Source organism: Lingula anatina, chromosome 1 (assembly GCF_051362555.1).
Source record: "Lingula anatina isolate TDL-2025a chromosome 1, LinAna3.0, whole genome shotgun sequence".
Taxonomy (NCBI): domain Eukaryota; kingdom Metazoa; phylum Brachiopoda; class Lingulata; order Lingulida; family Lingulidae; genus Lingula; species Lingula anatina.
The window spans coordinates 60,267,213-60,283,091 of NC_141767.1; the positions used below are offsets into that span (position 1 = coordinate 60,267,213).

General features: G+C 39.8%; 2 protein-coding genes across 3 annotated transcripts; one reads left to right on the forward strand and one right to left on the reverse strand.

The window, feature by feature from the left end:
* Positions 1–925: 925 nt before the first annotated feature.
* LOC106172043 (uncharacterized) lies at positions 926–5,765 on the forward strand. The gene is made up of 2 exons (XM_013552624.2): positions 926–1,465; positions 4,974–5,765. Exons 1-2 carry the CDS (start codon positions 1,232–1,234, stop codon positions 5,430–5,432), a joined length of 693 nt encoding a protein of 230 aa, XP_013408078.2. The 5' UTR covers positions 926–1,231; the 3' UTR covers positions 5,433–5,765.
* Positions 5,501–15,093, reverse strand: LOC106170982 (uncharacterized). Of its 2 annotated transcripts, none has more exons than XM_086999712.1 (4): positions 14,437–15,093; positions 11,871–13,285; positions 8,392–11,046; positions 5,501–7,906 (listed from the first exon to the last, which is right to left on the reverse strand). In XM_086999712.1, exons 3-4 carry the CDS (start codon positions 8,463–8,465, stop codon positions 6,592–6,594), a joined length of 1,389 nt encoding a protein of 462 aa, XP_086855838.1. In that variant the 5' UTR covers positions 8,466–11,046; positions 11,871–13,285; positions 14,437–15,093; the 3' UTR covers positions 5,501–6,591. The 2 variants fall into 2 exon arrangements, with proteins under 2 accessions (XP_086855838.1, XP_013406510.2); XM_013551056.2 differs by having other exon boundaries at positions 11,867–13,285; positions 14,437–15,085.
* Between the last annotated feature and the right edge of the window lie 786 nt (positions 15,094–15,879).

Here is a 15,879-nt window from a genome sequence, read left to right on the forward strand (position 1 = left end):
CCCAGCAGTTCTATCTGACCATTGTGATCAACTGTACTTAACAGGTGTATGGTGACAGGTAGTACTTCGGAGATATTGAGTCTTTGTGCCACCAGCCACCCGTCAAATTGCTCACAATTTCTTTGTTGTTTCCTCTGCGCCCATTAGACAAACCTGTATCATTAATCTAAAAGACATCAGCTAGGGACGAGCATATAATATCTAATAACGTTGTCCATATTATTAAGATTCCCTGGACTGGCAAAATAAAACTACTCTATTTAACATTTCATTACTTCAAATTTATTTCCACGGTGTCTTAGTCGATAATTTCCACGGTGCAATTGTATAATTAGGTGGTTATACGGATATCGTCGGAATTTCGTTTATCAAAAGATGCTCTTTTGTGGCTCCTGTACAGTGCACAGAGTTAAACGCAAAACTCACAAATTTGTACACAAAAATACTAAAGAACCCCGTAACACGAGCCGAGTGTACACAATCTGAGTCAACCAACATGAGGAGCTGGTATTTAACTGATTTAACAGTCTACATCTCTTAAAGAGAGAGGTGTATTTGATTTACTTCTATGTGACATTGATGGCTCTTGAATTAAACTTAAACAGAAATGTTGGTAGTTACTGTCGTTCACGTGACCAAACATTGAAAAAATAATGAAAACAGTTTTGAGACGAGGAGCGTGACTTTGCAAAACTCCGACGCCGGTGATTGAAATATTTATTTAATTTCTACTTTAAAGGGGCACCGATGAAAGGTTGCATGTAAAAACTGAATTTGTCAAAGTGTATTAGTAGTCAGTTCGCTATCTTGGTGGTATTATTTAGATACCTGGCTGATAGACCGATAGATAGAACCTTGAGCATTGTTTCCATCCGTTAAATGAGAGTGTGGCGCCGCAGACCTGACCGCGAGGCCAAAACGAGGCTGACGTTTACATTAAAACTAACCGCATACCTGTCTAGCTTTCAGTTGATTGCTTACATACTGAAGGGACCGACTGGGATGTTTTTATGATTTGTTTTTATTTATCTAGAGACAGCGCCCCACTACAGGAGTTTTTTACTGTGACTTTTGTTCTACGGGAGACACTGGCAGCCGTATACTGGGCAGACAGAAGAACCTCATTAAGTTAGAAAAACTAAGTTACATTGTGACGCGCTGTCAATAGCGAAACTGCCTGTAAAGCAGGTATATAAAACAGACATAAGAAAAAGACACGGTCACTCTGACAATGGCGAAGACCATGCCCGTGTTCAGATACTCGGTGAGTGGGGAAGAAGAAGTAGATAGCTACACGGCGTCCATCGAACTGTCCAACACATGCAGACAAGTGTATCTGGAAAGGAGGAAGAACGCAGACATAGCCAGAAAGAGACTGAATCTTGAACGAAATACAGACGAAAACTACAACAACAGAAAGAAGACTTCTATAGATCACAAAATGGAACTATTGCGCAAAGAAATGGTAAGTTTTCTGCTCATGAGAGAAACCCATTACACGATTACAGTAGTCGACTTTATTCAGAATACGAAACATCGTTCAAAAATTTTCCCCCCGCAGTGTAATTGTTATATCATGCCAAAAATATTTCGAAACAAAAATGAAACGTCTCAATATCCCCCGAAGCTTATCTAGCCGGAGTTCTCGTGTTCCTGATTAAGTCGACAAAAATGTAAATAATTCGATTGTAAACGGAAACCGAACATTTGTGTGGAATTCTTTCTTGTGGAACTGCGGTCATGCGTTGTGAATTAGTACAATAAAAAGCCATGGCAAAAGTGTCGCGGTTTTGTTATGGAAGAAGGGATGGTATCTCGGCGGAACTTGACCGGTGTACATTTGTCATCTGCCATAACATCTTATCTTCTGATACACCACAAATTAGTAGTTATTTCTTTGCTATCACAATACAAAACACCCCGTCACGTTATGCTGTACAAGTCACGTTTCGGTTAAGCAAGCGGGTAAATTCCATTTATTAATATGAGTCATGCGCGCTATTATCCACGTACGCATGTCGTTTGAAGGGCATTGTTTTGGCAACATTAGTTAAGAAACGAGAATTTACAACCCGCCTGACAGACTGGTGAGCATACTAGTTTAGCCGTTTGAGTTAGGAACACAAGTCTGGCTTGACATTGTGACATGGTTAATTTGCCCGTGGATATATCTTTGTCTTTTGTATTTTGGCCGTAAAGAAGTACATTGGCTCCCGTTTAAACGTCGGCACCACAAGTCTGCTTGATCTGTCTTGTGTTTTGACTTGTTCGTTTTAACTCTGGCCAGCTGCCACGATACCTGGGGTTGTTGATTTACTATAACGAAGAGGCATTGTGTGTGTCATTTCGTGTCACAAATTAAGATAAACACTGGCAGGTGTAAATATACAAAGGTTGTGGCAGAAATGAAGTGACCATCTTGCGTCATTTTTATTACCAGTAAGTTAATAATTGAACCTCTCAAGGGCGTCTACGCAAGTCTCCAGTCTGTCAATAATATGGTAATCTCTCTGATAACAGAGTAGACAAGGACAGGGCACCTTGTTTTGAAAGGTGTCAGGCGTCAGGTATGGCAGATTCACAAAACGCGTCTCTACGAAACACCAGAGCTAAAATAAGACACTTAAATTTACTTAATTATCAAACCACGCTTTCATAACCATAGCTGTCAGTTGCAGACAACAATCAATCCTGTGGTCATCTTCGTACCTCCTTGTTAAAGGTAATTGTTTCATTAGAAGCGTGAATCTCATGTCTGCTATGTGAGATCGGTACTTCAGACAATCCCGTAGCACTTTTCTTAAAATACGCGAGTCACGAACATGAACTACCTCTGGCATTCAAACTGTACATACCTGTACGACTATGATGTAGTGGAAAAGAGAGGAATTGAGATAAGACGCAGAGGTAAAAAGCAATATATTCAATGTTTCCATATGTCTCAGATTCAATCATGACCCAATAGATGCATCGTGTTTATTGAACGATTTTAAATTTAGATAAGCAGATAAAACGGCGTTGGCGTCGAATCCTTTTCTACACAAAACGGACGTCTACAGACGAATTTCTGTCTTGGTGTATATTCTCACCAAACAAATTGAACAGGATGTTACGTGCTGGTATACGCACCTTGATATGGAACTCTATCTTACCCCTTTGAACCAGTGTTCGGCTGATAGAACACATCGGAAGGATTACACCGCACAATCTCCATTAACCGCACCTTCTCGCCAAAACCAGTTAGGTTTTCGATTTTACTATCAACTTACGAAAAATACAACTTCTATTTTGTAATTACATGATCCTTCAGCTATGAAAATAGAAAATTATTAAGCAATTAAGTGTCTTTTTTCTGTAATTACTTTTGAATGAATATATACAATATTTTGGGGTATATGAAGGGAATTTAACATTCAGAAGTTACTATTGTGGTAAAAGAAAGTTTTATTGCACTGATATCAGCTCCTGGTGTGCGGTCATTCTCAGAAAAAAAGGTACCCGTGCACGTTTCTTGTTTTTGTTTTACGCATTAATGTCACTTAAATATCGCCAGAGCGTGGTCGATTTTCGACATAAAAGTTGCAGCTAGTTTTGTTTTCACGACATCTGTTCCCCCAATGTTCTACGGCTTTTGTTAAGAAGTAATTAAGATGGCGTTAAGCGTCCAGGTGCACGTTGACATACTGGCGGAGAGGTGATAATCGCACGTGTAACAGCTTGTAACCATCTCCGCCGTTAAATGTAGATAACGCCAGCGGTCGCTCATTAGAAGGCAAATCCCGCGAAAATCACGATCATCTTTCCTTTAGGTATGGATAATTACCAAACACTTCGTCAGGGTGCAGAGAATCTATTTTCTTTCACTGGTTTCATATTTGTCTCGTTATATTTCCACTTTTCGTATATATTTAATTTACGAGCTAGTGTAATGGTTGAGCTTTCAATAAACTTCCGCTAAACACCGAATATTGATTAAGAAACACGCCGTACGATTAATAATATTTACTTTAACTTGGCGGCAACCCAAACATGACCGAAGCTCACAGGTCAGTTATCTTAGAACGGAAGATCAAAAGTGCTTCTACTATAGTGTGGTGCAGCATTTTAATAAAATCCCCTTTTGTTGATAAGATCGTCGATGCAATTGTTTTTTTTTCACATGAAGGAGCAGGCAAATTTACGGTATTTTGCGATTTGACAATTCAAATGCGAGAGAAATAGTGTGGCTGACTAGAATAAGCAGCTTTGGAAACAATTCAAAGACGGGAAATAAAACGGACATAGTACTATTTTATCTATTTCATGTAATTCCTCAAAATTAAATAAATGTGATTTAGTATGATGCAAGGTGACAGAGAATCGAGCTAAAGTGTGTTTTATGTTAGCAAATGTCTGGACTACCTGGAGAAGAAAGTTGGGAACGGCGTTCATATGTCACTTCATAAAAAAATAAATGTTGAGAAAACTGTATATATAAAAAAAGTCCTTGATTATACAAATGCGACCTTTTGTTGCAGGCAAGTTCTTATGGAAAAACTGACTCCTGCGGCTTTTATTCATCTACGTTTTTTAATGGAGACGTTGCGTTTTTTGCATTGCATCAAAATGGTCTCACATATTGTAATGAGTTTTTGTCATGATTCTTTTTCGCTGAGTGTTTGAAATACGATACAGGACTCAGGATTAGAGACGTCCGATTATTTTTCTTTTACACGCGACACTCGTTATAAAAATACTCCCGGCGTCAAAACGTATGCTTAATCTAAAAGGCGATATTACAAGGTATTTTATCTGATCGCTCGTATAAAAGGGCGGTTGGTCTTTTATTCTTTGTTATCAATTCAGGCGACTCATCTTTAGCAATAGAAAAAGAGTTATATTTAAAGTCATTCAAAAGGTAAACTCTGCTCTTCATATTCACTCTTTGTTTCTTTAGAAATATTATACTGATTTTCTTGTTTCTCTTTTTTCAGTCTTCCTTGATAGATCAGGACTTGGCACTGATGAAGCAGCTGCTTACACTGAACGAAACAATAGAGGACTTGAAATGGCAAAGACGCTACGCATCCAAAAATTCTTTTGACTCAAGTAGTTATCTTGTAGACGTTAGCTGCTCCTGCGAGGACTTGAACGAAACTGAAGACTTAGACGAGGACGACTGGCAACTTAGTGCCTCTTCACCGCCTTGTCTTTCCCTCGTGAAAAACTCACGCACTAAAAATGTCCTCCTTGCTAAAGCGGAGAACGTTTCTTCAAAAACTTCTTGCTCAGTGCACGCTAAGAAAGACTCTGTATCTAAAAGTGAAGACAAGTCCAGGAAGCATGCAGACAGTGACCTCCGCTCCAGTTCAGTGAGCCTCAAGACATCTCACGGAGAACAGAGTTCGGTGGATTCCGGGATTCACGAGCCAGACACTGTGAGTGTCGCTTAGCGTTTGTTCGCGGAGACCTTATTTATTCGAGGCGCCTGTTATAATGCGGTATATAACAGAGGCAAGGGCAGTGTAAACGAAATATATTGATATTTCGTCAAAATGATAATCTACCAGACAAATCACCATATAACTATTGGCCTGTACTGACTCCGAATTTGTTGTTGTGTTTAAAATGCTCAAACATTTTTGAAGACGCTCATGATATTTGATGTCAAACAAATGCGTCACGTTATGACAGCAATAACTCAGCAGTTTCGAATGAAAGCTCAAAATGTGTATTTTGTACAATTTGTATATACTGTTGAATATTAAATATTGATAAATTTGAAAGATCTGTTTCCATTATTGCTTGCATATTTGGGGAAGGAGGACCCTTAGGTGTTAAGGGAGAAAAGGCAAATTCTACCATGCCAAAAAGATCGAAGTAGTAATTTAATATACTGACAGTCAATGAAAACTCATCAGAAAACTTTCTTGTACTTTTTTACCGAGAATCGATTCCAACCATATAAACGAGTACAAATGCACTTGTTTGGTCAGAAGACAGTGGGATGACCACTATTTCATATTTCAAATATTTCACACGAAAACTTATTTTCTTAATGTGCCAAAGGAACTTAAAATATTATTTGATAAATGAATGATGCGTTTTCTTTGACTGTCAGTATATTAATAGAGATTTTTATAAATCCAGTTTCATTTATCAATTAAAATGTTATTCAATATACAAATTTTCGCTATAGTGAGACCAATTAAAACTGATTAAAGGTATACTGTACGCGTTTTATAACTTCCCAAAGTCACATTTTCTATGTCTACATATCCTTCAAATCAACTGAATTTTTCCAATTCAGACCTATACAGCCTCTCAAATAGTTCCGTATGAAATGCACAGGAAAACATGGGGTTTAAATGACTGGCCCTGTCATTAGAACTAAACCATTCAATTGGAAATGATATGCAAAATTAAATCCAAGTACAGGGAGGGGTCGAACAAAGGTTTTCCCGAAGAAAACTCATTTTGGCGTGTATATCCCGTATAGAGTGCCTTAAAGAAAGGTATACGGCACAATGCACACTCTGCTCATCTGACACACTTAAAGTATTTTAAGGAGAACGTCTCAACTAATGCAACTTTCCATTCAGTAACGACTGTTTATGTCCTATTCAAATCATTCAAGACCGCCTTCATCCCGGTCTGATGGCGCTGCAGATCATATGCATTTGAGGCTAAATGTCCTTGCAGGCTACGTTCAGGATTGAAGCGCGCAGACTTATAGAATAAATTTTGTTGACGCTGAAACTTTGGTACAACATCAGACAGATCATCATCATCGCGAGGGTTTCGATATTTTTCAGCACTGACAATGTCAGGCTCTCTCGATTGCTGCTGGTGCAATGCAGCATGTGTTTGTAAATTTTGGCTGCGGTAACTTGGTTTACGCTGAAAATTTGATTTCGGTTGGTCAACAAGTCCACCTTTCTCCAACTGTCGGGGTAAGCTTCTGTATTCACCCTCGAGCTGGCGTCCTATGCCATGCTGTGGCGCCGGACGGATATGTTTGTTTTGAGGAGAGGTTATCTTTGGGCGTGGTCGCTCTAAGGTTTGGGCCTTCCTCGGAGCTGCCACTGTGACCCTTGGGATGCCGTAGACGAGATAGGATAGCTTGTCCAGGGATGTTTTAACTGAGACTGGGTTGTAGGCCAAATCTAACACGGTCGTGGTAGCCTTAGCGCTCATTTGTTTAGGTAAAGATTCCAGTGACAGGTCCTCTAACGGTCTGTGCGATATTAAGTACGTCGCTAACTGTTGGTTAACATCTTGTCTCCAGGACGCCCACTCCCGAATATCCGCTGGCCCCTGACTGCCCACTTGGTGTAGGTGTGTCGTAAAAGTTCTTTCAACTGGCCGTACTGGCTTGGGCAGCACCTGGGGAGGTATGGTCACAGCGTTCCTTGGCACACCATTTACCATGGGATTTTCTCTTGAAGGACGTCGTTGTAACTTGGGTCGTATCAATGACGGCGGCGGTGGAGGAGGAGGAGGAGGTGGAGGTGGCGGAGGGGGAGGCTGTGAAGCTGGAGGGCTAGAAGGCGGGGGTGGGGGAGGAGGAGGGGGTGGCGGTGGTGGTGGTGGTGGTGGAGGAGGTGGTGGCGGGGGTACCTTGGGTGATTGTGTGGACACAGTGTGGAGGGAAGCCTTAGCTTGTGATGGTAGAGCAGATGTTAATACGCGAGCTAGGGCCTGCTGGCCCTCGGGGACAACGGCAGCGTAAGGCTTATGACGGGGACGACAGACTTCATCTTCGGAACCTGTCATGCCTGTTTCTTGAACAAGTGGCTTTGCTGCCAATGCAGCGTTCTGTCGTTCCTCTTGTGCCTTCCTAGCCCGAGCCATTCGGTAGGTTCTTTTCCCCATACCATATTTGTGGCGCCATATCGCAGATGAAACTATGGAGGCCCCGGAACCACTGAAAATAACCACTAGGCGTTTGAGAACTGCTTTATCAAAATTGTACTCAACCTACAATAGTTATTCTCATAATGATATTTTGACCAATAGACCTGCATTTCTCACTTCTAAATGTGATTAGAATACAGTATAGGTCACGCTTTTCTTCTTTATTTCATCAATAATCCGGATTTGAACGATTCTAAATGGTTAAAATTATATGAAACTACTGGCAGTTGGACATTTCGTCCTAGATCAACAAGGCACTACATATTGCGGTTAATTAAGTTATATAGGCCTATATCATATCATATCACACGTTATAAACCATGCTGTACATATTGTCATGTCAGGTGTTATAGAAAAGACCGTAGTACCAAATGTAAAACTGACTCATCAACTACTATAGTGCTTTAGTTATCAATAGAAATAACATGATAAAATCAAAGATTATTTTATGCTGGCCGATGCAAATATAAAATCGCAAATCTCTTCATTTTTTACCTTCTCGAGCTCCTCCGTTTTCTCTTTCTCTTTTGGTTTTTTTTCTTCTTCATTCTTGACTGATCAGATCCCATCTTGAGCTGTCTGCGTCTTTTCTAAGGAAAGGACTTCCCCGCCGTAAGAAAATACATTTCATTGTTTGAGACAATATGTTCCGCGTGAATACAAAAACAAGACAAAGTGTACCATGTGTCCGTGCAAAGACAAGACGAAATGTACCAAGCTGTCAAGCCACGCCTAGACAACATGTGTTGCTGTCGCTGTTAAGTGAATATACATTGACACAAATCTGGGCACTAACTTGATGTTGGTACATGTAGGTACAATGTGTGCTGTATTTCTTACCCAGAGTGCGTCTTCCTATAATGAAAACTTAATATCAAGATCTGATCGAGCAAAATCACATTTTGCCGCAATAAATCTTCGTTGCTTTATTACATTTGATCCCTTGGGGCGCATTTTAGGGCACTGTAAGGCTAACGTGAGACGTGCAGGCAGATCGACAAGACCATTGCGGCAGAGGCGTGCACTAGAAATCGACCTTGTACATTGTGCTAGACGACAGCTGAGTGATTAAACTAATTCTATGCAAAAATCCCCCCTTACAGTAAAAATAATTGTCATGAATTAGCCAGAGACAGCAAAAAATCAATCTGTGACCCTCAGAGAGGGTAGAATGACATCTACCCTTATCTGGGCCACAGACAGAATTAATTTTTACTAGATATTCATAGATCTTTCTCTAGTTATTCATAAGCCGTGTACCCTTCTCATCACTTTGGCGAGGATTCTTGCACAACAACCACATCATCACCCAACTGGTAGAAAATAAAACGACACCCGCAGGTAACGCTATATAATGATAACAAGTTCCCTTTAATATGATTAAATTTAAGATTTAAGACATTATTTCAAAATCCAACAATAGAACAGAATAGTTTTAAACTGGAGTGACTTTTGTAATGTCCATTGGTATATTCATTGCTTAGGAAAAGAAATTATTAAGTTTTTCTACATATGTTAATGATATGTAAACAAATATTACCGCATAATGACTTATAAAATATGTAAACTGTTGAAAGATAACATATCTAGACCAATAGACACGCTGACAGATTAGAGAAAGAAAATTAAACTTTTACAATTTCATTTCAGCGTTCAGACGGCGATGTTTCCACCTCGCCCACTTGCACATAAAATCTACGCCCCGATAGTATTGGAACTGAAGCCAGTTTTTTTTTATTTATTGGTATATACACCTTCAGAATGTGAGGATAAACATAAACCAAAAACTTAAAATAACAATTATATTTTATAACCATATAAACAATTGCTTTATTGAAAATAAATAATTTTGTTCCTTTAATTGACACCTTTAAATACAACTGTTGAGTGGTATTATAATGTATGATAAGTGTATTATAAGACTAGCTAATGTCCTTTTTTTCGAGATTTTTTAACCCAAACAGCCGTCACTTTATACTCTCTGAAAGTATCGAGATTATTTTTTCTTCATTGAGTGAAATAAATTATTTTGAAAGATTCGTCTGGTCAACGTGCCTAACGAAAAAACGTAGGTATGTTCGTTTCTTAAACAAGGTGATCATGTGATCTTACAGATTTCACTTGACAAATGTTTTGTAAAAACTGGCAATGCCATGTGCCCGTTTTCATTTCTTCGTTTTTATTAGAGACATAGACTGCTTTTTTTAAATAATTTTCGCGTAAGTGCGCAGTTACTTAGTTCCCCTAGTCACACGATTTAGAGTGATATCAATATATATTCTACCGAACCAAGCAGCGATTTGTGCAGAAGCAAGAAGCACTGGGTGAGTATTAAAAGCATTTCTATGAAAAGGACAAAAAACGGCTATTGTTCGGATTACTGGCAGGAAGTGATGTAAATAGGTATGCGCATGAAATGTAATGAAAATAATATTTTAAAATTGTTACTTTTCTGCCATAGTTTGGGCACCATTATTGCCTCGAAACACTAGTCCATTTCGTTTCACATTGTGTGCAGATAGTATTATTGCTGGCGACACTGTACACAGAGAAGCTATTTCCGCGTTAAGTCCTCCCATCCGTCATTGATACCGGGCTTCCCCCGGGGTTCAGCGTAGTTATAGTAGACGCCGTTCGGGCTTTCGGCAGGACGAGGCTGGGTCTGCCGCGTGAAGTTGTAATATTCATTCTCCATGGGTTCTGCGGGATCTCTGTATTCCTGTCTTGGACCGAACCCATTCGTCATGTCCATAGGACCAATGTCATTGTTTAGGTGCGGGGTAGGGACTGGTTTCGGAGGTTTATTGCCCAGTCTAACCCTGGGGATACCGTAATTAATGAACTCATCAGGGTACAGTACGGTACCATTATTAAAGGAGGTAGTGTAAAAGAAAATTGGTTTTCCGTGAAATTTCTGTGATCTTTTTGACGGTAGAAGTTGTTTTAAAGGAGGAAGTTCCGATGGGGTAACCGCTCCGTGATGCTGCATCAAATCGTCAATAATCCCGTCGTTCACTTGGGTCCGCCATGACACCCATTTGTGGAGAGGGGCGTGTTCGTTATTGACTTTCTTCTTCTCACGTTGAACGTGCCCGTGGCCGTGTGGTCGGGGTGGAAGGTCTGGGGGATGATCCATATGACACTCTCAACCTTAGAACCAGAATATGTTAATAATTGATTAATATCACTATTCAAGACGTCATTCTTAGATAAAAAAAAAAAAAAGATGCGCGTGTGTAGGTAAATATTGAGCATTTCGAACATTGTTGTAGGCTTATGCCTTATTAGCAGGCCTTAGATTTTATCGCCCTTTTATAATACCTGTGTTTGTGAATTTTGACTTTCTTATTGCCAAGATTGATTCCAGATTTTTTCTATGCATCGTATGTACTGTGTATTTCCTCTGACCAAATCTTGGTTATAACTGCGTTACGACAAGTTACAAATATTTTTGGTATTTTGATCACAGTCTACACGGGCATAATATTGTCGATAATGTACGACCTTTGTGTGCAGGCAAGCGACATTTCATTGTGTTTTACTATGTGAGTGTAACGTAATTCAACACTGCTGAAGCGAGTGTGATAAGTAGTGCATGCAGGTTAACTTAATGCTTTAGGTGAAACACTCCCATCAATAATGGTTGATATTGGTCATAAGTCTGACGGTGAACTCTTTTTGAGCTCATGTACCCAACAGGATGCACGCAAATACCCTTTTAATTTTGCGTCTTTCCTAAATTTTCGTAAAAAATGCCCTCTTAACAAATTGACGATCCACCACCCCACCCACCCACGGGCCGACAGGGCACAGCATCAGGAAACAATGCTATATGCATGGCCTTCAATAACAACACTCATCTTTAATACGGCTTGCAAACACAAATGGCGTTCGATCATTTATGTATCAAAATGTGACAGTTACCCTTATGTTAGAAGCAAATCTTCACATGATTTTAACAATATCTTACCTACTATAGTACCAGTAGATATCCTCTCCCTACTTGTCAACTGGTATTGATTGTAAAATAACCACAATTGGTAGTAAACAGTCTTACAGAGAGGGTTTAACGCAGATCGCCGTCTAGATCATGGCTACTTTCAGGTGAGTATTCGATCTCTCACCACACCTTGAACACTGACCCAATTTGAATAACAATACAGTAGCGACATCTAGCGGGTAGAGCAACCATTGATTGGATTATAAAGGTGTGCAGAATACTGCATGAGGGCAAGATTATGACCAACAGGACAAAGTATCGCGGGAATTCTCGATACTTAAACACAGGAATGAGCTATTCTTTATTTTTTTAGCTTTTTCATGCTATGTCATGCCGATTTGAATCGCACGACAAACATTTTTCTTTTTTAAAAAATTAATACAATAGCTCAATAATTAGCGTAGAGTCCGTATAAATTGCATTATCATAAATGGCTACAGAAACTTGAAATTCCTTATTACATAGGTTTAATCCTAAAAAATAACAAATAAGAATGTGCGGTAACAAACAATAACTTATACTGAGTGTGCAGTCAAATTTCTAACGATATTTTTATCAAAAGAAAGAAGACCCCGTTGGCTGGTTTTAATTGCTGAACTTTCAACGGGAACATGTGATCTTTTTTACTTTAGATTTTTTTCTCCTTTCTTTTTCATTTCTAATTTTATACTTTGAAACGAGTAATGCATTGTAAACAAAATAATATGGATGACAATAGCTGCTAAAGTAGACTTTTCTCTTATTTCCAATAACAGGCCCCATGTCCACAGTGGTTTTTCGTGACTGTCTTTAACGTGCAACAAATGGTTTTACCAGAACTGTGCTGTCACTGTGATAGAGTCGGTTTCCCTGTTTTCGTCGTAAAACAAGGGGTTAGTTGGCCGTTGTAATAGGTGAAGAGGACGTGTGTATAACCGTTCACATTCCAGTAGGACTTCCTCAGCGATAAGATCCGGGGTCGAGTCTTCACTGTCGGGTACAGGACTAGGGGATGATAGTTCCTCTTCGGGGATGGATGGAGTGGGGCGTCTCTTGAGACGCGTCCCTTCGAAATTCGCAGAACTTGGCGCTGAAGTGGGACGCTGCACCTTTGCTCTTGGGATACCAAAGCTGACATATGTCTCGGCATCTAAATTTATATCTGTCCTTTCAGGGAAATCCGCCACTGCGTAATGAAGCGCGAAATCACAAGTGTTTGAATCAATAAAAACCGTAGGTTCCGTCTCGGGTGTGAACTTGCTTTGGAGGAAGGGGTCTAAGGCTAGATCTATGAGTCCGTGATTCAGGCGAGTCCGCCATGCCGTCCACCTACGTAAACCTATAGGTTTATCCAAGGGCAGAGCGCTGAACGCCATCTCATTTGACATCTCAGTTCGCCGATTGTTCACTCTGAAAGATAACCACGATTCAAGATGAACACACTAAATACTAAAAGGTCTGATATTGTTTTTGTTTTACCTTACCTGAACGCTGAAATAGAGCACAAAAAGGACATATCTTAATGGCATAACAAAGTGAGCAAGAGACAGTTTGACACCTCTGGCTAACTTTGCAACACTATGTCGTTCAGCACCTCATCCTCTCAGTCTGTAAACTACATAATCGATGGAATTTCAGTCAATTTTAAATGTGATATCCATTTTTGACTTTAGCCTACAAAACTCATCTTTCTCTATTCGTACCTTAAAGACGACAAACTCCCTCGACCGAAATTACCCGATGTCAATATTAAAATGTCAAGAAGAGTCTAAGACTGGGTTCCCATACCTAGATCGATCTAACAGGGATCGATATATCTCCAAGGGGATTCTCGCTAATTTGCTTTCAGCTGAAGTGACTTAAATGTCTGTCACGCCTACTTAGCTACCAGGGGGTAATTAATTATCGTTTAGCAGCTTCAGTAGGCGTGCCAGACATCTAAGCCACTTAAGCTGAAAGCAATTAAGCGAGAAACCCCTTAGAGATGGATTGATCCACAGTTAGTACGATAGGGTCTGGAAATGGTCCCTAAATAAATCATGATTCGTTTTCTTAAAAGATCTAAGAGTTAGAAACGGTACAAAACACTGAGTCCAAGTGCTGGAAGGGGTCGAGCTATGGTTTGTGAGTAGGATACTATTTCCTTTTTTCTTACGGAAAAAAGTTTTGGCGAGAAAATCAGCAAAGGTTACTTTAACAAGTATGGGGCACTGGATGGTCAGTGAAATGACCTTATATAGGCCAAACAACTCAGAATAATAAAAAAAATCTTTACATGTTGATGAACTTTAAAATTTTGCATTTCTCCTAAACCAGGTGTAATTTGTTATCAACGTTCACTTATCCATAATTTGTGTGAATACCATTGACACCGAATTCCTGACAGTAATATCAGGAAGGTGAACGTATTATAGAAATATATTTATATCATCAAAAGTCACGGGAATAAAACCGATACACCATCAATCAAGGGAGAGAGGTTTCCGATATCCCTTCGTCGGTCACGTTTAGCATTCTCTTTTGAACCTGAGTAAATAACAAAAGCACCGATCAATACTCACCTCTCCAGTGCGCCACTGCCTCTACGACCAAACCGCTTCTCATACATACGGTCAAATGGCGATTGGAAAACCTCAATGTTTTTATTGTGTGTCTCAGTGCTTCTGGACCGGTCACTCATTTTCATGCAAACACACGTGCCTACCCACCGTTTCAGCTGCACGTACGCACAGGTTGCTGTCACAGCCAAGAACTGCCACACAGATATACAGCACCACAACGAGGCTGCCTGAATGCGCGACCATCGTCATGACAAGTGGTAATCTATTTTTTCCAACTTCAGATGTGGGGAAAATTGTGTTCAAAGGATTAGAGCAAACTAAGCCAAGTACTATATAAACCAGTACTTTAGCTCACAGATTTATACGCGTCACGGGCGATGTTTTATATTGGATGCCTCTTAACTATTCTCGAGTCTGTCGTTATTATGCCAATAGTTTTTAATATTGAAAGATCTTGGCATTACGGTTAGCATGACTACTAACAGCCGCTATATAAAATCTATTATTCATCCCTTTGCCAAGTCCGTCAATTGACAACTAGTCGATTAAGAAGGCCACTGAACGCAAGTCGTTACGTAAGAAAACAGGCACTCGTCGTCATTTACCTGGCACCATACTGTTGGAGTATAGTTAAAACGAACTTGACCTCGGCCTCGTCAAGTCAAATTGAAGTTATTATTATTATTATTATTATTATTATTATTATTATTATTATCCAAAACTTAGCTAGCTTCAGCTGCCAGTCTAAATGCTGGAGTGAATTCAGTTATCTGCAAAAACTACATCTTAGACACGAAAAATTGAAATTGCAGTCATTAACATTGATTTATTTACACAGGTCGTCATCAACAATATTTTTTTAAATCGCTGCCTACAGACCGTAGTATGTTGTTCGGCTCCTGACAGAGGGAAGCATTTTACTTTGAATGTAGGATGGATTTTTATGGCATCAGAGCTATAACATATTCTATAGCATTTATAATAGTCAGACATTGTCCCTTCAGTACTGTAGTTTTACTCTAAAAGGCGCGGCTCACGCAGCTACCCATTGTCCTGATGTGTTAGTTGTATTGCATCGCAGACTGACTACACAGTTCCCAGTCATCTATTGTCCTCATAGATGAGCACTAGTAGCCCCTCACATTAGCGCCGACCACAAGACAGCGTGAGAGGTCATTTCTCCGGCTCAAAGCGAAAAGTGCACAAAGAGAAAGAGCTGACAATCATGGAGTTTGTTTCAAGCGGGGACGACGAAGATGACCCACTTCATACAAATAGTTTATTCAGTACATCTTTCACAAGGCACTCCACATCAGTGAGCAAAACACAAACTTCGACACCTGATAAAACTGAGACAACAATACTGTCAGAAGATTTCACCTCAGCTTTTTTTAACCCAAGTACAGTCAACGCCAATGGAGCATTTAATGTCATCTATCCAAC